This window comes from Bacillus rossius, chromosome 1 (assembly GCF_032445375.1).
Source record: "Bacillus rossius redtenbacheri isolate Brsri chromosome 1, Brsri_v3, whole genome shotgun sequence".
Taxonomy (NCBI): Eukaryota; Metazoa; Arthropoda; class Insecta; order Phasmatodea; family Bacillidae; genus Bacillus; species Bacillus rossius.
In genome coordinates, this window is record NC_086330.1 from 341,934,954 (window position 1) to 341,958,712 (window position 23,759).

Below are 23,759 nucleotides of genomic sequence, written 5' to 3' on the forward strand. Positions count from 1 at the left end.
GTTAGGTTAGCTACATTATAAATACTTTAAAACTTTGTGGACGGTTGATTTGGTTAGGATAGTTACATTAAAGATACTTGGAAATCAAACATCCAGGGGGTAGGCGCTCCCGATCGGCCAACTTCGGAGAGGATCGGCATTTGCTGCCAGTTGCAGGACGGTAGCATTGCTGTCGCTAGACTCTTGTGAATTAACGTAGCGGATCATTATTCTACCAAAATTATTCCGATTGCGTCAAGAATAGGCCCGCTTGTGGTTGACAAGCATTTGGAGGCTGAAACGAACACCACAAGTGTTTTTATATTGAAAACGTTTCTTGCTCTTTGGTTACTGATGACGTCTCATGTACATTGTTTTTAGGGGATTTGTTTAATGTTGTGTTTCTAAAGTGTTTGGCCTTTAAACACTTTTTGTGTTTTTGGAAACTGTGTTGCCACAGCGCATGAATGTTATTTGAGGTATTATACTCCTGTAATTTAATTTTCTTTTTTGAATGACATTGGTATAAATAATTAATTTTACGTAAACTTAAATATAAATTATGTCAAGATTTTACTTTCTCTTACAACGAAAAAAAAAATACATATTCATATTTTATGAAGTGCTAAGTTTTGATAAGGTAGGACTGGAAAGTAGTTACATTACGGGAAAAAAAAACTTTTAAGGTGGTATTTTCAGAGCTTAGTGTTTTTTTTCCTTCTGGGGCTTATTATTACTTAACTTAAGAGATGTTTTAATAAGGATACGTTAAAAATATTTTTGGAAAGAGAAAGGAAAAAATAAGAAAAATGCTACATCCCACCTATCTTAGCAATCATGATAAATGTTCATAAGACAGCATAGCTTAATTGACCAACATTTCAGGATTGCTGTTCCAACGTAACTATTTTGGCAATTGTTTTTTGGAAAACCACAGGGAGACAGCTGCTATTCCAGCATCAGTGGCAGATTGATGCAGGAGGGGACTTGAGCTGAAGCTTCACCCCCTCCTTGTCCATATTCATTGATTGTAACTTCTACTGGGTTAAACTGTGTTTCTGGGTAAACCTAATAGAGAACCTTAGATTCTGAACCAGAACCCCCCATTCCTCTTCACAATCTCTGTGTTCATCATTGTGTGGGTGAAATATAGAGGGCAGGTGCAGGGGCGTAGCCAGGGGGGGGGGGGGTTTTGGGGTTATAACCCCCCCCCCCCCCTTAGCACCAAATCTGTAATTAATTTCTTATTCATCACTCAAACAAATTTCATATTAAAATTAATAAAAATTTTACCATTACAATATTTAAATTTAAGTACCGAAAACTGCTAAAATAGCACTATTTTACATCTTAAAATCCAAATTTTCTCGGGGGAGGACCCCCGGACCCCCCGCTTTAATATGGGGGGGGGGGGGGGGGCATACTTCTTAACACCCCCCATACACAAATCCTGGCTACGCCACTGGGCAGGTGTTGTGGTCCTTTTATCATGCTGGGAATTGCTGTGGCTCGTGCATTCATGAACCCGGAAGAGAAAAGCATCCTAGAGGAATCATGATGAATTCCAGCTAATCTGAAAACTTGGAATCAACTTTGGAAAAAGTCTCTTGTTAACAGCCATGTATAAATGTCACAACCTGGAGTATTGCTGTTCCATTGTATTTAAAAGTAGGTTCATATTGTAACATTTTACTCACAAAAGGAATTTAAACATTTTTATAAAGTGCTTATTTAGTCAGAAAACAACTTTACATACTATGCTTTAGTCAGAAAACAACTATACATACAATGCATGGGTGAATCACATAGGATAGCTTTTGTTCTAAAATTGTAGATAAGATAAATGTTGAATGTTGCAACAAAGTGAGAACAATTAATGTAGTCAGGCTTAGTGCCATATTTTTTTGTTAAAGGGGGCATTAAAACATTGTAGAGTCGCAACTTCTGAATGTTAAGGAGAATAGTAATTAAAATGAAAGGTTGGTTTGTTTAGGTCAACTAGACATATGTAACAAGTACCTAAATTACAATTTTTTTACAAATATGTAATATGTTATTAATGTAGCTAATCCAACCTAACAAACCTGTTTACCTACTTGGTTATTATTTTTTATTAATTTATTTCCTGGAAGTCACGACTACAACCTTCACAGGTAAAAAAAAAACACTCATAATATTTCAGTGCTGTTGCAATTCATTTTGTATATTTTTTTCACATTGTTCCAATAAGATGCAACTTTAGATGTGCACCACAGATGATTACACTAGGTATCTCGTGTTATTTAGCACATAGGCCTATGGTTGAATCACAGAAGACCACTGCTTGCATGGAATTCATGGGTTAGTCACAGATTATACTCAAACAGCTTGCCTAGTATTTTCACATGAATTTTAGAGACAGTTACTATACTTTAATTTATGAATAAATCTCATGGAACCGGTTATAACCAAACCTTCATGAGTGATTCAAAATCTGTATAAAATTATAATTTACTGTACCATAGTTATGGGGATGGGGAGTGTTTTTTAGGTTACTGTGCCCTTATAATAGTAATTTCAGTCATGGATTAGTAACAGTTACATTTAAAATTTAAAATTACATTTGAGTACGTCCTATTGATTTATGCTCCTAATAGCAAGGTAGTTTAATTAACGAAACTGTGTAGATAGTTTGGTTTTTTTGTTATTTGTAGGTTTACATTTTAAGCCTAATATGACAAAATTTGTGCCATGACTTTAGGAAATAGTCAGGATGGCTGATTAATTGGCCTATGTATTTTGACCTGTGCTGATAACACAAATGTGCAAACTTACACTTTTTTAGATATAACTTATACAGTGCTTGGTTTGTTCAGCTCAGCTGAACTTTTTTCCTTGCATTGGTGATACCTATCAATTTTTTTTTTTTATCAAAATTTAATAACTTTGACTAATTTTCATCCTGTAACCAGCAGTTCAAGAAATGTAATTATAAATTTTTTTTGTGGTTTAGTAATATATAATATTTTAGTGATCTAGAAATATTTAATTTTATGATTCGTGAGAAATATTGTTTAACCTTTATAATATTCTGAATATTGATTTGACTTTTGAAGCTCTTTATTCTAAAGCATCAAATAAGAGTTTGGCACTGCTTAGTTTAACATAATTCATTGCAGTTTCAGAGAGAGATTGCATTGCAGTTGATTAGAGAGGCCAAACAAGCTAACATAATGTTGAAAGGTTAATTACATTATTAACTGAAGTTCTCTTTGTAATTGATTAATATTAATTAATATTATTAATATATAATTAATAATATTGTTTCTATGCATTTTCTTTATTTAGTCGTAGATTTGTATCTTGCTGACACTTGTCCTGTCACCAAACCATCACCACATGCTTCCTGCCATGCTGTTGTGTACGTAATTCAGTAAATGTTTTCCTGGAGCTAAATATGTGCTCAGAAAGTTTTTCACACTCGTTTTTCATTGTTTCATCTTGCATAACACCAGCTTAAATTTAAGCAGTTTATAATTTGTAGTTTGACAGTAGCAACATTGTGTGTAAAAAGCCTCTAAAGTCATACATTTTTCTGTACAATCTGAGCAAACCTGACAGTTCAATGATCTTTTAAAAATAAAATCTTAGGTGGTAAGCTTAGACTTTACATTCATGGAGAATTGTTAGTTTCTTTACACAAACCCTAAGAGAAAAATTTGATTCATACAGTTCAAACACTTACCAGTTTTCCATGAAAGCAACGTGGAGCAGAATGGATTTACTCTTATCGGTCCAATTGGCGTGGAGAAACGCTGTCTAATTTTAACTGTTTTCCAGGTCTTTAATTACTTCTGGTTGTTCAGCAATCACCGTTTAAGTGATGTGTGTGTGTGGGGAAAACCTTAAAGAACTGAAGAAGATTGTCTTCCAGTCCATAAAATATGTGCAATTAAGTCAGTTCTTGGTATTATTATTTTTTTTTCCAACTGATAAGCTGTGTGTCAGTTTCTCATCAGCATGACATGATTTAACGAGCTCTATTAAAAGTTTTAAGGTCTTCCTACTTTTTTTTTCCCCCATCGGGTTGACATGGGGTCGCCACTGCGGCTGCAACTGACTGGACGTCTTATCATCTGCAGATTAAAATAACTTAAAGTCATCATAACCTGTTGATGGTCGACATACAATCATTTCCCTCATGACATTTTTTTTTACAAAATGTGTTAGTTTATCCATATATTCATTCTGAATTCTAGTTATTACCCATAAACATGTTTATTTATTGTTAATTCCTGTTCTGTCTTTCGAGGGATTCCTTACTAATGTAACCAATGACGCTTGTGTTCTTTCACTGATGCCTACTGGATTGAAGGTGGAGTACAGAGGTGACAGTTTGGAATGACTGAGGTTGTTTGTGGGCACTCAGAAAGTGCCAGTTAGCGTAGGGAAGGTGAGAAGCCACACACTAGCCCACAGCAAACGCAAGGTGACAAATATCTTCAGGGTCGTTACATCACTAGGAAATAGGCGTAGGTAGTAAGGTAGTTGCTTGGCATGGATACCTTGGCTATAAGGTCCCCAGGACACCACTAACTAAATAACATGAGGTGGATGGTTAGTACCTAGCACAAACACAATGGGCCTGTTTCTGTGCCAGAGGTCACTAAGGGAGGGCTAATGGTAGAGACGATTATCGAAGTTGGAGTCCTTGGACCGTTTGTCACTCGTCATGTCGTGCCCGATCATGTTTCCTCGATGAACTGTGCCCCTCTGGCACTGGGCATTTCACATGCATCTGTGGCATGGATACACACTGATTGGGGTGGTGACGCGTCATAACAGTCCAATGTTACACTTATAATTAACATGCATAACTACACCAATTCACAACTACTTTCAATTTAACTCATAAATAACATCTGTAGAATTGTTTATTGCATTTTATGTTTGTTTTAAACTTTTTTTTAATGGAAGAGCCTAATGTATTTTGATAATTATAATTTTTTAACTTGCAAATTCATTACTTATTGCTGAATTAAATGTATAAGCTAATAGCTAGAGAAATATAAATAGAACATTTAGCAATTAAACAATTACTATTACCTATAATACTGAATTTTTAAAAAAAAGAATGTTGTGTGAGAATCCTTTATGCTATTAACTATGTACATACGTAACTTTTTCTGGTCACTACTAATGGTCTAACCTGTACTAGTAATAAAATTGTTTAGGGTAGGGGAGAGGGGGGCACATTTCAACATGGGGCACCTTTAAACAGCTTGAATTTTATACCAATGGAGCCTTGTTTTGATTGGTTAATGGGAAACTAATCAAGTTCCACAACAGAACAACAGCTAGCAATAGATTTCCCTCCATTGCTTTTCATAAGTGCTTTGTGATTCAGTAAACACTGAGTGATTATTGTTTTCAGCACTGCATTTTAGAGTCTCTACTTTGATGGATGTAAGTAGGATTTATTTACCCAATTAAATAAGAAATTCTGCATCTAAAAATAATATGAACATCTTTAAAAACAGTTTCTAAAAGTAGTAACATTACTATAACTTCAATGATTGCTCATGGGGCAGATATCAACAAACTGCTGGGGGTGGATTTCAACATTGTTGAAATGTACCCCCTTACATGTATATGGTTCATTTAAGCAATAACATAGGACTATTACAGCCTTTTTGTTGAGTTCAATATGCCTAGGCCCATAATAAAATGGCTGAGTCAAATGCTAAATGCCTAAAATAAGTTAACTATCATTAAAATATTAGGCATGTGTATGTAATGTTAATACTTATACCTTTTGTTTTCTCAGTATTCCAACTCAAAATTATAATAAAATATCAAAATTAGGGTTAAACAATAATGGATTAACTGTGTATTTACATTATAACTAAATTGACCATTTAAATCATAACTGAAAATTGCAGAAAATGATTGGCGATTATCAAATCCTGGCAAAACCGTAACCATTCATAACCTAGCTGCTTTGATGAACACAGCATATAGCTACTGCTTCATTTAGTCCTAAAACATCACAGCAGCTTTTTAAGCAACATGTACTTGGCAAGTGTCTCGTCTTAAGATGATTCTGCTGTTTCAAACTTCACACCAGAAAAATCAAAACACTGTGAAAGAAACACAAGTAGACCTGAAGGAATTCTGACACCTGAAGATGTTTGGCCTTTTCCAAAAGCAGAACCAAGAAGAAAAATTGGAGGAAGAAAGAAAAAGAAGTAATCAATACTTACTGTAAAAATACAGAGTTGAAGAGGAAACAATGAAAAGGTTAGAAAAGAAGTCAAAATTAGGCACGAAGAAAATGTAATTAGAGAAAATAATCAAAACTGGAAAACACAAGCCTGCAAGAAAATGTTTCAATGATGAATCTTGTGATAGTGAAGGTAGTGAAATTCTTTTGCAAGACGAGTCTGATTGTAAAGATATATAGATCAACTTTTGATCTCCACATCAGAGTTTGAAGAAAAATTTATATTTGGAAAATAATGATACAGTAATTCAAATAAATGATTTTGTGCTAGTTTCTTTTGCAGGAAAGAAGTACAAAGTCCTATTTGTAGGGCAAGTAGAAGACCAAGAAGAAAAAAATTACAAAGTTAGACTCATGCAAAGGAATGAAGACTCGTAGAAATTTTATTTCCCTGAAAAAGATGATATTACATTGTTGACAGAAGTGACATTATGATGAAACTCCCGCAGCCAACCATGAGTGAAGGAACATCTCGAGCCATTTCTTCTATGGCATTTACTGTAAACTTACCTTCAGTTAACAAGAAAATAATGTAAAACATAAATGTTATGCTTGAAGTGAATAAGATGATTTAACCATATCTATTAATTCTATTTATATTTTTTTATTTTGTTGCATTTGTATATTGTTATACATATATTAGCTCATTTGACTTATTCCAATAAATGTTTTATTAATTTGAAAGTAAAAACAAATATTATTTATTTGTTGAAAGGTACCCCACCACCTGTTCAAATGTGCCCCATGGTAGGGGTACAATTCAACAAAGGTAAGCGGTTCATAAAATATAAAATATAACCTCAAAGTTGAGATTAGAGACTGCAGTAAAAATTAACAAGCTGCTCAACATACTATTAAAACTAATAATGCTAATTACCAAGATAAAAAATAAAATGTTTAATTTAAAAAAATTATACAATAAAATTTGTTGAAATGTGCCCTCCTCTCCCCTACATAGTCTGTATATAGAAATGTACAAATTAAATTGATGGTTACATTATTTGGATTTCTAAATACAGTTTTTTAAATTTTGGTTTGTTTATTCTGGCATCATTAAAAAATTATTGAACTGATTTAGATGAAAAATTTGTATTAGTTCAAGATCTTCGTGTAACTTATACATTAGGTTATAGATAATTACGCAGTTTCACCCGTGATAAGGAAAATAGGGGTGAATAGTCTATTGTTTTAAGATAAAAAAAATTATATCTCTGAAATTATATGTAATGAAAAAACAAAAATCAACTCCTTTTAACCAGGTTCCAGAATTTCACCCCCAATATTGGTTAAAGGGTAAGCTTGGTTTTATGAAGAAAAAATTATATTTTAAAATCTTCTAGAGAGTATAATTTGACTTTTGGGAATGAATATAAGGTTGGTTTGTTTAAGAATAAAAAATAATGTGTCTCAAGCAAATCAAGTGCAAAAATAACATACAATACATATTATGTATGTAGTATAATAGTGTTAGTTTTCTATTTTTCAAAATGTAACTGGAGTTAGTAGGTGTGTTTTTATAATAAAAAAGTAATGCATGTGAAGATAATCAGATGTTAATATTTGAGTTTGAATAATAAACATATTAAAACTACAGACTTCTCTTCACAATTTCCTGCAATCCCATTCCTAAGGGGTGAAAATGTGGTAAGTCTGGTTTTGTTAACAAAATACCACAGCCGCAAAGAAAATCAAGCAGGAGTTAACAAATTAAAGAAAAATAAAATATAAAGGATAGCATAGTGTGGCATAATATATTTATTAATTTTCTCTTTTTCATAATTTAGTTGCTAAGGGGGAGAAAAATATGTAATTTTGTTTAATATGGTATTCCTCAAAATTCTGTTGTACTAACTTAGTTGGGTCGTTGGCTGCCTCGGAATGAAACTGCACATCTCCATATGTGTTTTGTGCCATATTTGTACACAGCAGAGGCACAAATGTACTGTTATACCCAGGAATGAGTAGACTTCAACAGCCCAGGGACACTCAATTAACTTTAGCTGTGCCTTTGCAGACGACTACCTCCTCTTACATTAAAAACTATTTTTTTGGGAGGTGTTTGTGGGGGAGACTAGCTTGCAGCTTCTCTTATAAGCCACGTTACATTGCTGCACGTGATAATCAAGCTGTAGTGCATAGTTAAACATAATTTAATGATTAGGCAGATTTGTGTACCTTGAATCTGAGAAACCACCATGTTATTCTCATGACTTGCTCATGAAAGAAACTATCTCACAAGTAATAACCTAGTTGTTGTCAGTGTGATAGGATGCTAGGATTGGTTTTCACAAATAAAGGTGTAAGCTTAGAATGTTCTTCAAATAAACACCAAACTCTGGAACTAAAATCATTTGCAGAAAATAGAATTAAACATAAACAAGTAATGTAACAAAATTTTATTTTCCATGAATTTTTTTTTAAAAGTAGCCTGATTGAATGAATACATGACTAGGAATACTGGCCTTCTCCCTCACCGCGTTATATTTGCAGACAGGTAGAGGTGATGCTACTACAAATGCGATACAAAAGAGCGAGGTATGGTAAAATATTAAAATCCCTGTTCACGCAATCCAATTTTAGTTTACCCTAGTTTTTGGAAATAATGCTAGGAAAATACCGGGACGATTCCTGACAGCTGATTAGCCGATTACATTCCCAATTTCCGTCATTTATTTGGTATTTATCCATTTGTAATAACTTTGTCTTCAACAAGACATAAAAACAAAAAAAAATAGTAACTTTGCAACTGATTAATAACATCTGTATTTGTAAAGAAAAGTTTGAGATAAAATAACATACCTAACTTAAAAGGGTATCTGGTAGGTCTTGAATCTTGAAGTCCCCAAAAATTTACGAATTATAATAAATGTCACTAATAGTAGAGCATTGTGTATAATAATAGAGAGCAAGTTTCACTCCACTCCACATTAAAAAAGAATATATATATTTTTGTCAAGGATGCAGCATACAATTTATGGCAAATATTTGCCACGGTCACGTCAGTTTTGAAAAGACGCGGACATGTCGAGGAAAAGTCTGTAAATTTTTATTTCTGCAACTCGAGTGGACACTCGTGAGTTGTGTGTTGTTTCCGAGTGTTGGTGCGACCTGCTCACGTCGTGTTCCAGTGCAGTGGCCATGCTGCCGTCTCCCCGAGGTGCTGCGCAGAGGGATGGAGGCAGTGAGGAGCCGGGCGGGGCCCGGCAGGCACAAGTGCAGGCGCAAGGTGTCGGCAGGCAGAACCCTCCTCCCGCGGCGAGCGCAAAGGGCAAGGGCCTCCCGTCGCCTGAGAACAAAAAGCTGAGGATCAAGAAGGAGAAGAAGCCGCCCAAGGAGAAGAAGAAAAAGAAAGCTCGCGCCAGCGACGCGGATCACGGAGACAAAGGGAGCCTCGACATCCAGGCTGCGATCGCTGCCTTGGCCGCGGAGATGGAGCGCATGCAGACGCAGAACGTCCAGGTCGATGCGAACAACAGAATTGTTCCACCGGTGCTTACTCCTGAACAGGAGACACTACTAGGAAAAAACTTTGTTAATGTTCTGGAGTATGTAAGTAAAAATTTTTTTTTTTTTTAGTGGTTATGGTATTTATTTTGGGATCAGAATCAATTATTAAATTTATTTTTTTTATCCATTCTTAAAATTAATTAATGTAAGATCTGGTTGGTACTACAATAATAGAATTAACTTTGGATCTGGCATTATTGAGTAACAGTCATACACCCAAACTTTCGCATTTGTAATATTAGTGCATTTTGGTGAAAAAATTATGATATCTGTTGAACCATAGTTAATATTTTATATCTTGTACATTTTTTTTATTTTTTTACTCTTGACACCTACATTCGGATTTGAGGTATTGCTTGGAATTCAAATTTGAGTTTTGGATTTGAGAAAATTGGGAAGCAACCCATCACTAGTTTTGAGTTTATGTGTTTTATTATTCAGCAATTGATTTGAAGTGCATTTTCATTTCCAGAAATCTCCCAAGCATCCAACGGCATTATTCCAGTGTGTGTTATGCAAGAAGTTCTGCAAGTCATATGATAATGTTTCTGGCCATGTCTCTGAGTCACTGCATAAACAAAAATTACAGGCAAGTGTTCGTACATGTAAAATGCTTTGTTTTTAATATATACCCAACTTATTTTTAGGTAATGATAAGTATATGTACAAAGGCCTTGAATATGATGTTTTGTAAAAAGTTATTGATATAAAAGTTTTGTTTGTTGGTGAAACATTTTGGAACATTAGCATATATGTACGTCAAAATAGTACTTTCATGAGACTTTAACCTCTTTTAATTCTAACTGTGAATGACAAGAATCATGCAAATTAATAGTAATTTCCCCCCCCCCCCTTTTTTTCCCTTCTTTCTTCGCTATGACCTAGTGCAGTGATAAAGTGGTGTGTGTGTGTGTGTATGCGAGTGAGTGTGTGTGTGTGTGAGTGTGTGTATGTGTGTGTGAGAGTGTCTCTCTTTCTCTCTCTCTCTCTCTCTTTCTCTCTTTCTCTTTCTCTCTTTCTCTTTCTCTTTCTCTCTCTTTCTCTCTCTCTCTTTCTCTCTCTTTCTTTCTCTTTCTCTCTTTCTCTCTCTTTTTTTTCTATCTCTCTCTCTCTCTCTCTCTCTCTCTCTCTCTCTCTCTCTCTGTTTGCCACTAATATTTTCACGTGGCTGTGAAAGTTAAGTATTTTTGTGCAGAAGAAGCTGTACTGCTTTTAAATGGTTCGTAAATCCTATTTGTATATTTCATTCCTTGGATATTGTTGATGTGTGTTTCACTTTAGGTTTTTTCTATTTGTTTAAAAAGTTAAACATATTTAAAAATATTTAAGTAATGTGGTAATGAAATTTGGACAAAAAGTAAATTTTGTAAACATTTCGCTACTTGTATGTCATTGTTTGTATTTTAACAAATTCGTTTTTGAAATTGAGGTAGGTGTTGTGTATATATTGATTTAGTAGTTGCAGTCATTGATTTATTTTTAACTAGCGACCCGCCCCGGCTTTGCACGGGTGCAATGCTGATACTAAATATACTACAGAATGTCTTTATATACAGCATTCACAGCTTTTTTGTTATTAGACAATACAAACATGTTTTCTTTAGAGGTTACTCTTGAAAGAGAGACATATAATTGGCCATGTGAAAAACACTCAACGCTCAAATCTAAGCCTGCAACGTTGAAAGTTTGACCCTGCGATTTATTAATGGTCATTGCAAAAGATATCTTTACCGGAAATTGTAGGCGTTTAAATTGGAACGGTAAATCAGATGGTATCAGAGGAATTCGGGGAATCAATACATCTTCTCAGGTACCACATCCGGTGAGTATTGTGCACTCTATTATGAAAGTTTTTAGTTATTTTACCAGAAAACGTGCTGCATTGCTTAAAATTGCTTCATAAATAAGCCATTATTTCTCGTAAAATGTAAAGGATAAAAAATGGTTATTGTGGGTTATCCCTAAGAGATAGACATATACCATCGCGGACTTTTCGTAGACCTTTTTTAGGTGTAAAATACTGTAGTACATTATTTTGATCTATCTCGTAGGGTTCAGCCAGCGTTTGCAATGTAAGCGCAAAAAAATGTGTTTATTTATGACATCACATTAGAAACCTATAAAATTGTCAGTGTTTCACTACTATATTATGCATGTATTAAACATATAAAACTTCCTCTTGAATCACTCTATCTATTAAAAAAAAACTCATCAAAATCTGTTGCGTAGTTTTAAAGATCTAAGCATACATAGGGACAGACAGACAGTGGGAAGCGACTTTGTTTTATACTATGTAGTGATAGTGAAAATTGCTAAAGAAATGGTTGTGGTATGAGAAACTCTTGTGAAAGAAGTTGTTGAATCTTTATACCCTTGTGAAACAGGTACATCCATGCAACAAAATCATTCATGTACTTTAAATGTGACATGATTGAGATGACATGTATGAAATTAAAATAAAATACAAAAAATAATAGTGATAGTGGATATCCTAATTAAATAAAAAAAAACATCCATCCTGCTTGATAAATAGAGAACATATTATCAGTTATCTTTTTGCAGTGTTTTCACTTCAGTTAGTCAGTTTTTTGTCCCTTCATCTGTGCTATCTTTTGGTGGAATCAAATGCACTTATTTTTCATTAATTGCAATTTTAAGTGATAATGATATAACAATGTATGGTATACATAACCTAAATTATGTATTACCAAGCTGATTATGAACATAAACATTTTATAAATTACTGACATAACAAATGTTCTCTAATTTATTTATTTGTTGTTTTTAAATTTGAGTGCTATCCAAACAGTTATATGGGAATATTACACCTAGATTGATTGACATTGCACATAAAATATTATAAAAATTGTGACAATTAGATACCAAAAGACATAACAAAACTGGAAAGAGGGACAAGATGGTTTGACACAACCCTGCTACCATAGGCGTGCGCACGGTAGGTGCCACAGGTGCCTTGGCACCACCATTAGAGTTAACGTTATTTTATTTTTTACAAGCATAAATAATACATACTTACAAAAAACCGTATTATTTCCAAAAAATATGTTTTCCAATCGTGTCGAGTTACAGATATGTGCTCATAACACTATCAGTATATCAATTATCAATCGAACCAACTATACACACAGAAACAAGCCAGGTGCAATTACTTGTGTTGTACACGCGGGCCGCGGCTACGAAACTTCTGAAATGTAAATACTTCTCCTAGTTCTCCTCGAATTACATAGAATGCGCGCTCGGTGTCCACTGTTCACTCCACTCGGCAGGCGCACGGAATAATAGCTGCCGTCCGCCAGGTAGCACTACTGTGTAGTGTTTACTCTTACTGTTTACTCATCAGTTTACTGTTCTAATGAGTACACGAGAACAGCCTGTGTTTGTTACGTGGATCAATCATTAATTAATTATTTTATTTTCACTAGTTGACGGTTGTTATGGTTCGTTAATTGCTGTATATATCTGTCTGTATGATGTATAAATGGGCGATTAAAATTAAAAAGCCGGGTCCCGAAAAGGATTACTCAATGACTTATATGCAGTCGTCGACAAAACATTTTTGTTGTATTCCAAAAGTTAAAACTTTTGCCCACTCTTATTTGTGTATTTTTATTATTTTAATATTTTACATATTTGAGGTATGTTACAAAAACTCCCTTGATTTGTTGATTTTAAAACTTAACATTTGAGAATGTTTTTTCTAGCATTTATTTGGCGTCTTCAGAAAACATGTAAGTACGGTTTTTCAAAGCCACCAGCATGAATTCCGTGCAAACAATTTGTGCAATTTACTTTATAGCTCAACAAAGCTTAAAACTGTAAATAGTTTAGTAGTTTTCCTGGCGATTAAAACGTTCAAAGCCATAATTTGTCATAAAAAATGTTAAAATTTTTACATCTGTGTATTTAATGTTTTTGTTCGGAAACATTTTAAATAGCACCATTTTGCGCTTTCAAATCCCCCGGACCCCCCGCTTTAGGCTCGGGTCCGTGATTGATAGGGCTGTTGTGTAATCTGGCACCACCACTACTGAAGTCCTGCGCACGCCTATGCCTGCTACCACAAATAAAGTAATACCCACATTAAGTAAAACATTAATAAGAAATACACAAAAAGTAATTGTGTTTAATAATTACTTGATGGTTTTTCATTGCTGCACCGAAAACATGTAAGAAATGAAATATCTTTAATCAGGCATTCTATGGTTCAGCACGTTACGTAATCCAGCACTTATTTATCTGCTCGTGTTCAGATTTTATCTGGAGGATTCAGGTTGTTGTCAGCTCTAGGTCGCCTTACTGTAATGCCTGGATTTATTCTAGTTCACTCAGATTTTATTATTTCGATTTGTTTTCAGTACAGTATTTACTGCTTTCTAGTGGGTTACGCTTCTGTAATAGCTAGGCACAAGATTATACTGTTAATTGAAATAAAACCAAAATAACACTGAAAAGCATGTAGTACATCGCATAATGCAAGTTAATACACCATAATAACACCAAAATGTAAGTTATAACATTGAATCAAGCAGCATTTAACCGAAAATTAATTCAAATCACAAAAAAAAAGTAATATTTAAATGTTTGAAATTCAAGGAATGATTTCCGGACGAAAATTGTACCAAAGTGCATAGATCAAAAAAGTTAATTTGATCTGTTTTATTGCGCACCTCTTATTGAACTACTTTTAAATAAAAAACAATTTACTTTTATTCTGACTGTATCTGTTCTATACCAATTCATTACAAATTATTTTATCATAAAAATGCAGCATATAAAGACACTATTTTGGTGTAGTAAGTATTACAAACAGTATTTATAAAAATAAAAACAGTAACACTTGAAATCTTCTGTTTTAGAAAAGAAATTGAACTAAAAATAAAACCACAAAATCTTGTCCTTAGTTATAACTGATACAACATGGTATCAGAAACTTATTTGAACTGTAATGCCAATATATTTTTTATTTGTATAAAACAGCTTATTACAAACTGTTTCATATACCATTGCACTGCATATTAATTTTTCATTCATGCTCCCATTAAAACTATATTGGCATTCGATAATCTGGCATTGCCGGATTTAAAACCCTTTAAAATGTAGTTCGATACTAAGCATATAGAGCAGCTGTAGGGGGAAAAAAAATCTAATCATGTATCAGTTAAAACATTTTTTTTAGATTGGGTTTTAAAAACATTTTCTTTAGTAGTTGAAATGAGTTGTTTCAAGGGAGTTTGCGTAGCTGCCACAACTAGGGGTGTTACGATTCACAGTATTGGATATCTGCTGACATATCGGCACATGTATCGGAGGAATTGGAAAAATTACAACCAGATCTTTAATTTTTTTTTATATTTGATATTTTTATTTTTCATAGTTAAAATAATTTTTTTTATCTTTATTTAATTATTTGAACTACATTTTTAAGGGCAAATAGTACAGTTTATTAACTTAGGAATTTTTCTACAAGCAAATGGAAATGAAGTAAATAAATGTTACACAATTTTTAATAAACTTGCTTTGTATTTAGAATTAAAAGGAAAAAGAATTAAATTCTCAAACAGGTTCTTTGAATGATTCTTGCAGTGTTTTAAATAAATTCTCAAACATATTTATAAAAAAATTATGTTTCAATTAATTATTCATATAGAGTGGCCAGAAATTATAAAAACTGATTGTAGTAGCTATCAGTGGTGTTATCGGGGTATTGAGGAACGTGTTCAGAAAAAGAAGTATCGGAACAGCCCTAGAGCCTCAACACCACTTTGCCCAAAGTAACGTAAAAAAAAATTTGTGTTCACCACTGTTTGTGATTTGTAGAAAGTTACATGCAGTAACAGCACAAAAATAATGAAAGTTATTCTCTACATTCTGAAACATTGTACCTTACTTCTGGCTAGTAAAATGTGGATGTGTGGTAATTAAGTTAATGTTATTTTTGTGTTGCGTGGTTCTGTTTGGAGTGAAAGTGAATGTTTTTTTGCAGAGGTTGATGGATGACATGACTTTGAACTGCCTGCCGCCCCCCACCAAAGATCAGATAGAACATGTTACAAGAGTGGTTCATGATGTACTGTCGTCCAATGGTCTCGGAGATAAAGGAATAGAGGATAGAGCTGCAGTTACTGAGAGATTGGATACCCTTGCAAAACAGGTTCATCCAGGTAAAATTATCATTCCTGAATGCTTTTTGCCATGGGTCTATGGCAGGGGCGGATCCAATGACGGGTCTTTTGTGGATGGGGGGGGGGGGGGGGGGGTAACTCGTTCCCGTTATTATTAGAACGCCAAATTCATTATTTTCAAAACAATTCAGAGCAAGTATAGTGCAATACTTGGGGCAATAAAAATGCCTTGGGCAAATAAACTGAGAGTAATTTCAACTTATCCACCAAAAAAAAAAAAAAAATTCACCTCAATTGCTTTGAAACCGGATAATTACAAAAGTATGTCTTAAATGCTTGGAGACCTCCCTCTTTCTCAATAAAATTTAATTAAAAACCTAAACCATATGTGGCTGTAACACATTTTTCATGACCGCTGTAAAATGTATAAAAATGGAATAATAAAATAATCAAGCCACAAGACTAAGCTATGTATTTAATAATAGTATAGCAATTAGATAGGCCTACACAAAGAAAATGCAATAATACATATTTGCTTAGAGTCAAATTTGTATAATCCAGTAATTAAAAAAAAGTGAAAATTTCCCAGTGGAGAGGTTTGAACCATGTCAAAATTACCCCTTAAATTTCAAAATCTTGTACTCTGCTGCCTTGTTACCGAGAATATGATTCTAAGAAAGAGACTGTATATTATAAATAATGTTTGTATTTAGACAATATTGCTGTAATCCTTGCATCAGCAGCTCTCAAAAAACTTGATTTACCAAAGAACACTCACGACCATGGTCCTGTTTGTTTAATTTTACAGCGCGCGAAAATATCTTGGACACTACAGTCACCAAGCAGTGTTGCCAACTTCATATTGAGATATTTCTCAGAAAAAAGATCTCATTAATGATACAAAACATTTTTCCAATATATCCTTTGATAAATGTAGAAGTGTTGGTATTAATAAACAGCATTCCATTTTTTTTTTGCAAGGTTCAGCTCTTAGGGGACCGCAGCAACCTTGGATGAGCAAAATCTTGGATAGCTTAAATATAAGATTGTGGTGGTTTTCAGCTGGCCTGTGGTATCATTTTTTGGGTTGATGTTTTTCCGCTTTTCTTCAGTGTAAATTTTTTCATGATCTGCCCAACCAGTAAATGGCATCTTTGACATTGATTTTCTTTAGGCTTTTGACATTTGCTCAAGCAAATGTTTCAGCAGTCTGTGCTGGCAATGGCACTTCAGGTCAGCACGTAAAATATGGAACCTCCATTAATCAATGTTCAGTTTATCAAGACTCTACTGTATATAAAAGTATTTCATTTTATATTATTGAACATGATTTTATTTTAATTGTACTAGTACTTACATTAATTTTGCAACATGCTCACTCATATTGTTTTGCTATAAAATAGCTTACAACAGATTATCTTTTCATTGTTAAAAAAAATGTGAGAGAAACAATGCTGGGTTTTTAAAAGGTTTTTATTTTTTATAATATGAGATTACTTGTGCATGGTATAAGCATTTTGAGTAGTGGCATGTATGACTGTTTTCTCAGATTGTGGGGTACGCATGTATGGATCAACAGTCTACGGCTTGGCTTTGAAAACATCTGATCTCAACCTGGAGCTGACAGTCGGTGATGAAAGCAAAGCTTCAAAAATGTTGTGTCTGTTAGCTGATGAAATAGAAAAGGATGATGGAACCTACAGGTATATGTAAATCTGATAAATTGCTGTAATATTTTCAATGTTTTATATTACACTTTAGTAAAATTGGGCTAATGACCTTGCAACCCAACAAGCGTTGATAAAGATTGCGTATACACATTGTCTCGTACTACATGGGGCCGGGTGGACAGTGTATGTTTCTGTTCAGAACTTGAGCGAACCAGACCGCTCGCACAGAGGTCCTTTCCTGTAGTGGGCTACGTCTCAAATTCCATCTCTTCTCTCTTGCTAAGCCATAGAAAGTTCTGCTAAGGGGACAACAAAACTGACTAATGCTAGAACTGTCAGAAACGGCATTGGTAAGAAATATTGATGGAAATATACAGATGTATAATATGCTGTGGACAGAAACAATAAAATAACCACCAAGAAGTAATAAATAAAAACCACTCCCATCTGAAATCACATCATAGAGCCCAAGCAGAGAGTAGAGCTCCTGTGGATCAGGTACCTACTCCATAACAACCCAGATTACAGCCTTCCCTATGCAATCCAGTAATAATAATTTGTTATAAATTTTTTGTCATATTTCAGGTTAGATGTAAAGTTATTCTGAACGTAATTCACCAGGTTTATTGTTTTTATTTTTAAAATGCATAAGTTTATTTTTGAAGTACTTTTTTTTTTGCTGGCTTCTTTGTGTGGGAAGGCATGCTGACGTAATTCTCCTTCGTTATTTCCACAACCGAGGCTTTGTTTCACACGCTAGGCGTTTGAGTCACTGTCACGGGAGTGTGAGACAGAGAGAGAAATTTGCTGCGTCGTGGGAACAGAAGTAAGCATTTCGTGGACGTTTCTGTTGCCGTGCGCCGTGATTGGCTGAAAATTACGTCAGCGAGCCCAGGACACTGCCTGCACGAAGGAAAGGAAGGCTGTAAAGTTAGTTATTGTTCGAGCACCGTGACGAGAGGTCGTGGTCGGGCGATGGCTCGCATAACATAATAATTTTCTGTTATTAAAGTACAACTTTGCGGCTACGGTCCGTGCGATGCCTAATAACTTTTTTTTTTGGAAATTTTGATTAATTAGAATTTTTTTTTTTGACGATAGTCCTAGGCAAAGCCGACAGCGAGGCAATAAAGGGTTTTGTCCAGCCGTCGCTGCCCGGAACTTATCCGGGCAATTCGAAATAAGAGTTTACGTGTTTATCTCCTTTCTGAATGTACAGTTTAATTTCTTTTTTGTGTTCTGTTGTGCTGAATATATTGTGATTTTTACATGAATTAAAAAAACAGGTAATACATTGAACATTGCGTATGAATTACTTTGTGACCTACTACCAACCTGTATGTACACTCATCACCTAATTTTGAGCTAGCCGGAGGTGGTGAGTGGTAACATACTCCATAACAAACTGCAGAGGGTCCCTGGGTGGCACTCAATAGAGTGAATGCTCATGGACTCAAGCAAACAAGAAAACTATAGAAAGGATTTCACACACCAATCTAAAGGCTATTGGGTTTAGCGAGCGCAGGTGTGGATCAAGATTTTTGCTTGGGGAGTTTTTTTTTGTGTGTGTGTGTTTGCACGCACGTTTGTGAGTGTGTTTGTGCACACATTTGTGTGTGTGTTTGCAGGCTCATTTGTGTGTGTGTTTGTGTGTGTGCACACACATTTGTGTGTGTTTGCATGCATGTTTGTGTGTGTTTGAGTTTGCGCTTGCATTTGTGTGTGTGTTTTTTTAGAGAGAAGAAAGAGAGAGAGAGAGAGAGAGAGAGAGGTTGGAAGCGGGGAGGGGTTAATAATAATTTTCTCTCTTCCAGGAAATTAATTCTGGTTTATGATTTGCGCAAGAGTGAAACCAAAAATTCGGTTTATAGTCTTTTATATAGTTAGTAAATAGAAATTCTAAGTAATTATTTTTACTAATAATAAAGATTAATAGCTAACAAAAATTTAAAAAAAGTTTAGGAAGAGGAGAAAATCCCCAAAAAAATAAGTCTTGGCTCTTCCACCTGTAGCTGAATTATGTATTCCTTTATTTTAATAAAAATAGGGTTTACAATCAGTGCTGAGACCACATGCCATGCGGTAACAGGGCAGTTAAAATTATAGAACTGCCAAGTGAAGTAATCTGCTGGAGCGATGCCATTTTTTTATAGCACCAGAGTACAACAAACTGATAATTCATTTTAATTTAAGCATGGATAACTCGAAAACCAACTAATCCGGACCCGGATAATCGAGAGTTTACTGTATTGTAAAAAGGATGTTTATGCTTTCTGTGGTTTAGATATCCAGACTTATATTGATATAACTGAAGTGATGAAAGGAACACTGCCTTAATAATTATTTACTGCATAATGATATTTACATAAAAATTCTGCATTGTACAGCAAAACAATGATTTAAATAACCTGCAGTTACAGTTTTCTTTTTATTAAAAATATTAAGTTCTCAACATCTCAGAGTCTGAGCAACGTCATGAGGGAACGGAAGGAGTGCGACCAGTGACATGCCCTGTTGCTGGAATGTCTGCAAATATATACCAGGGAGAAAGGTCTCGCTCAAAATATGACAGTGTGTCTACCTCTGACAGAATAACTGGAAAAATTGACGCTGATTTATAATTTTTACTCGTGTTCAGCGAGTTCTGTGAATATCTCCATTACCTTGGCCATTACTTCTAGCACTGTCAGTACCATCTAAAGTTACTATTACTGCTAGCACTGTCAGTACCGTCTAAAGTTACTATTACTGCTAGCACTGTCAGTACCGTCTAAAGTTATATCACTGCTAGCACTGTCAGTACCGTCTAAAGTTACTATTACTGCTAGCACTGTCAGTACCATCTAAAGTTACTATTACTGCTAGCAATGTCAGTACCATCTAAAGTTAAACAAAGAACATTTGGTAGGCCAGTAAATTATGGTTCTGAGTTACAAAACCAAATGTTTTCGAGTTATAGGCCTTTTTTTCCAAATTTCAAAATCTCCGTCCTGAGAAGACTTAATGCAGAAAAAAAATTGGGTAAATTTGAATAGTCAAACTGTAAAAAAATGTTATTTGAAAAAATGGCTAATTAAAGCAAATATCTTACTAAGTTAGCAAAGTATTTTTTTTACAGTGTCAGTAGTCAAAGTTACCTGATTAAAAATTGTTGCACAAGTCATTGTTTTATTTTGAATTGTTTTCAATATTAGGGTTATTTATGATTGCGCAGCAAAACTTTTTAGTCACTGTATCTAATAATTTGATGTGGGGTGGGATGTTAAAACTTCAAAAATAATTCCTACAACATAAAACTACCACACTTTTTAAAAAATTTTTTCTTCAAAACCTTAGGTTATAATTGTTTATGTCAACTAATAATGACTTAGTTTAAAAATAGTAAGCTCAGGTGGAAATTCGTTTTTGTAAATCACTTGTCCATTAATGTAGAGTTTTCTTTAATTTCAATGACAATCACTCAAATATTAAAAAAAAATAGTTAATCTACTCACTAAAGAACTTTACCAATGGCAGATGTTCGCGAGATGTGTTTTTTCTGAGATAAACATGCAACCAACCAAATAAAAGTATGTCAAGATTGTGGTTAGGAGGTAAACAATATGTGTGCAGTATTATCTCTTCCGGGTCAAGCCGTAATTACAATAGTCTGTCATCTCTGTCCATCCGTCAATCATGTGACCTGCAGCCAATCAAATGGCCAAAAAAATTCAGTCTGTCCAAAGCTTGGTAATTTCATATTTTTGATGGACAGATGGATGAAATAACACCTCCAAAGGTCTTCAAGGATTTTGCATGTAAAATTTGATTATTTTATAAGTTTTTGAAGTTAGTTTACTTCTTTAGATGTTTACGTAATTATTTTAAAGATTATATTTGAACACATTCTAAAGGTTATTTTTGAAACAAAAATCAGAATTGTAATTAATTATGGATGGTAGTTCTGAAAATGTTGAAATAAATACCAGACTGAAAAATAACATGTTGAATGAGTTAGTTGTAAGTGCATAGCTTACATAATTGTCAAACTAATCTAATTATACAAGAGACATTTTCTCTAAAATATAAGTTTTTAAAACAGTTGACAGACAGTATGTATGAGGGAAAATATTAAGACTGATGAACGGAGTGTTGGGGAAATCGCTCGGCGGCCGATGGATGGACGGCCTATTGTAATCCCGGCTTCACACAAGCTGTTGGCTGGCTGTCTCAGACACAGTGGCTAGAGGTAATCCTCTGTGATTGAGAGGTACGACACTGCGCTCTGTGAGAACTTTGTGGAACTACTTGAAGATATTTTACACTGCCCTTTAAATCACTTGCTAGTGCTTACTCTTAATGCAATATTTTTTTCTATCTTGTTGATGCAAGATGTTACTCAAGTGCTTTGCTTACCAATTTACAGTATATACTAAAACTATAATTTCATGTCAGTACGTAATCAAAATTTGTTTTTAACTAGTTATACCTCTGAAAGTATAAACACAGTTAGTTGTGCGCATCCATGCCCAGTGCTAGGCTACTCAGGAATGAACTAGGTAAGCATTAGACATGGGACCTCTGTTTAATTGAAGTCTGGTCTGTTAATTTTTTTTTGTGAACACCAACATTTCAAAATCCAAAGAAAACTCTTACGCCAGCCCCATGTAATTTAATTGTGCAAATCTAATACAAATCTTGTAATGCATTATGGCTTTTGATATTTGCTACCCTTTCAGATGACATCCTTTTCGAATATCTTATAAATAATTGAAGTGAAGTACCATAATTTAACTAATTCGCTGACCACTGCTTTGTTTTTTTTTTTTTTTTTTGGTGTTTTCAGGAATTTGGAGCGAAACTTCACTGATTCTGAGCCAGCTTTGAAGTTTTATGTCCGGGAGTACAAGTTCAGATGTGTCGTCATCATGCAGAATAAGCACAGTTACCAGTTGTCGAAGCTCATCGCTCAGTATGTTGACATTGATCAGCGGGTCAGACCATTAGGAATAATGTTCAGAACACTGGCCGCAGTAAGGAAGAGTTTTACCAAAAAATTTATTTGTGTGTGGATGTAGAAGCACGTATGTGAACACGTACTTGTAGTACCAACTCATGGTACAGATACTAGTCCTAGTTGCTATGTGTGTGCAAATAAAAATAAGTTTGTCTTATTTATAAAACATGTTCTTGAGAACATTGACGTGTCAAAGGGCTCAGAAAGGTTTTTTTTAAATAAGTAATGAATTGGCAAAGTTTATATTCTGGTACCCCTACAAATTGTATGTTGTAGGTGACCACCCAAGTATTAATTTGAATCAATGTCAAATGACTAGTATAGTCTATGCCTCATCACTGTCAATAATTTAAATTTCAAAGTTTTATCAAAGAAATAAATAAATTTATTTTTGTTTTCAGATTGTCATTGGTCATTATAACAGCTCAAACTATGTATTGGGTATGGGTAGGAAATTATTTCATAGTAAATTCTTAATTTTATGTTGTTTGTCGAAATATGATTTGATAATACAATTAAACCTTGTTTGTCCAAACTAACTCCAGCCAAAAGCAATCCGGACAATCGAAAATCCAGATAACTGTGTAATATAGGAAATAAGCAAAACAAAATCTTTAATAAGCAGACTTACCATTTATTACGATAAAAAACTGAAGTTTTGTAACAAAAATACATAGTATACATGCCCTAAGTATTATTTACAAGACATCAAAAAATATAGAAAAATGTCTTTAAACATAGTTTCTTAACAAAGAATTTGTCCATTTTCTTCTGTTTCAAACATGTATGGCGTTTGACACTTTATCATTAATAGTTCAGCTAGTGGTGTTGGGCTGACACTTCAAGCAGGTCATGATATTTGTCAGCTGGTGAGCTTTCTTCAACTCAACAAAAAGCATTTTATTACCATAATTCTACAATCTATACAGGAATTATGTACTAAATCAAACTAAAAAGTAAACATTTGGCATATTTATAGTTACGTTCTTAACGTAGTTAAAAAAATTTATGTGAACGTTAAATAAAATGTTTAAAAATCTGATCCGTATTATCTGGTGAGCTGGATCGACAAGGCCGGATAAACAAGGTTTTTCTGTAATGTGTATTCTAATATACATATATGTTATCTTGCCAGATAGATCAATGAGACAGAGAAGAGATTTTAGGTGCGACGGGAAAAGGGGGGAAAAGTCTGGAAAATC

General features: G+C 34.2%; 2 protein-coding genes across 2 annotated transcripts in view; one reads left to right on the plus strand and one right to left on the minus strand.

Annotated features, from left to right (window-relative positions):
- Positions 1 to 3,890, minus strand: part of LOC134528140 (ankyrin repeat domain-containing protein 50-like) — a 59,920-nt gene extending 56,030 nt beyond the window's left edge. The window contains exon 1 of the mRNA XM_063361458.1: positions 3,704 to 3,890. Within this exon, the coding sequence (XP_063217528.1) occupies positions 3,704 to 3,714 (11 nt within the window). The 5' untranslated portion in view covers positions 3,715 to 3,890. The remainder of the gene's footprint in view (positions 1 to 3,703) is intronic.
- Positions 144 to 23,759, plus strand: part of LOC134528139 (terminal uridylyltransferase 7-like) — a 57,082-nt gene continuing 33,466 nt past the window's right edge. The window contains exons 1-6 of the mRNA XM_063361457.1: positions 144 to 458; positions 9,370 to 9,790; positions 10,221 to 10,337; positions 15,753 to 15,930; positions 17,441 to 17,594; positions 22,387 to 22,573. Of these exons, the coding sequence (XP_063217527.1) occupies positions 9,380 to 9,790; positions 10,221 to 10,337; positions 15,753 to 15,930; positions 17,441 to 17,594; positions 22,387 to 22,573 (1,047 nt within the window). The 5' untranslated portion in view covers positions 144 to 458; positions 9,370 to 9,379. The remainder of the gene's footprint in view (positions 459 to 9,369; positions 9,791 to 10,220; positions 10,338 to 15,752; positions 15,931 to 17,440; positions 17,595 to 22,386; positions 22,574 to 23,759) is intronic.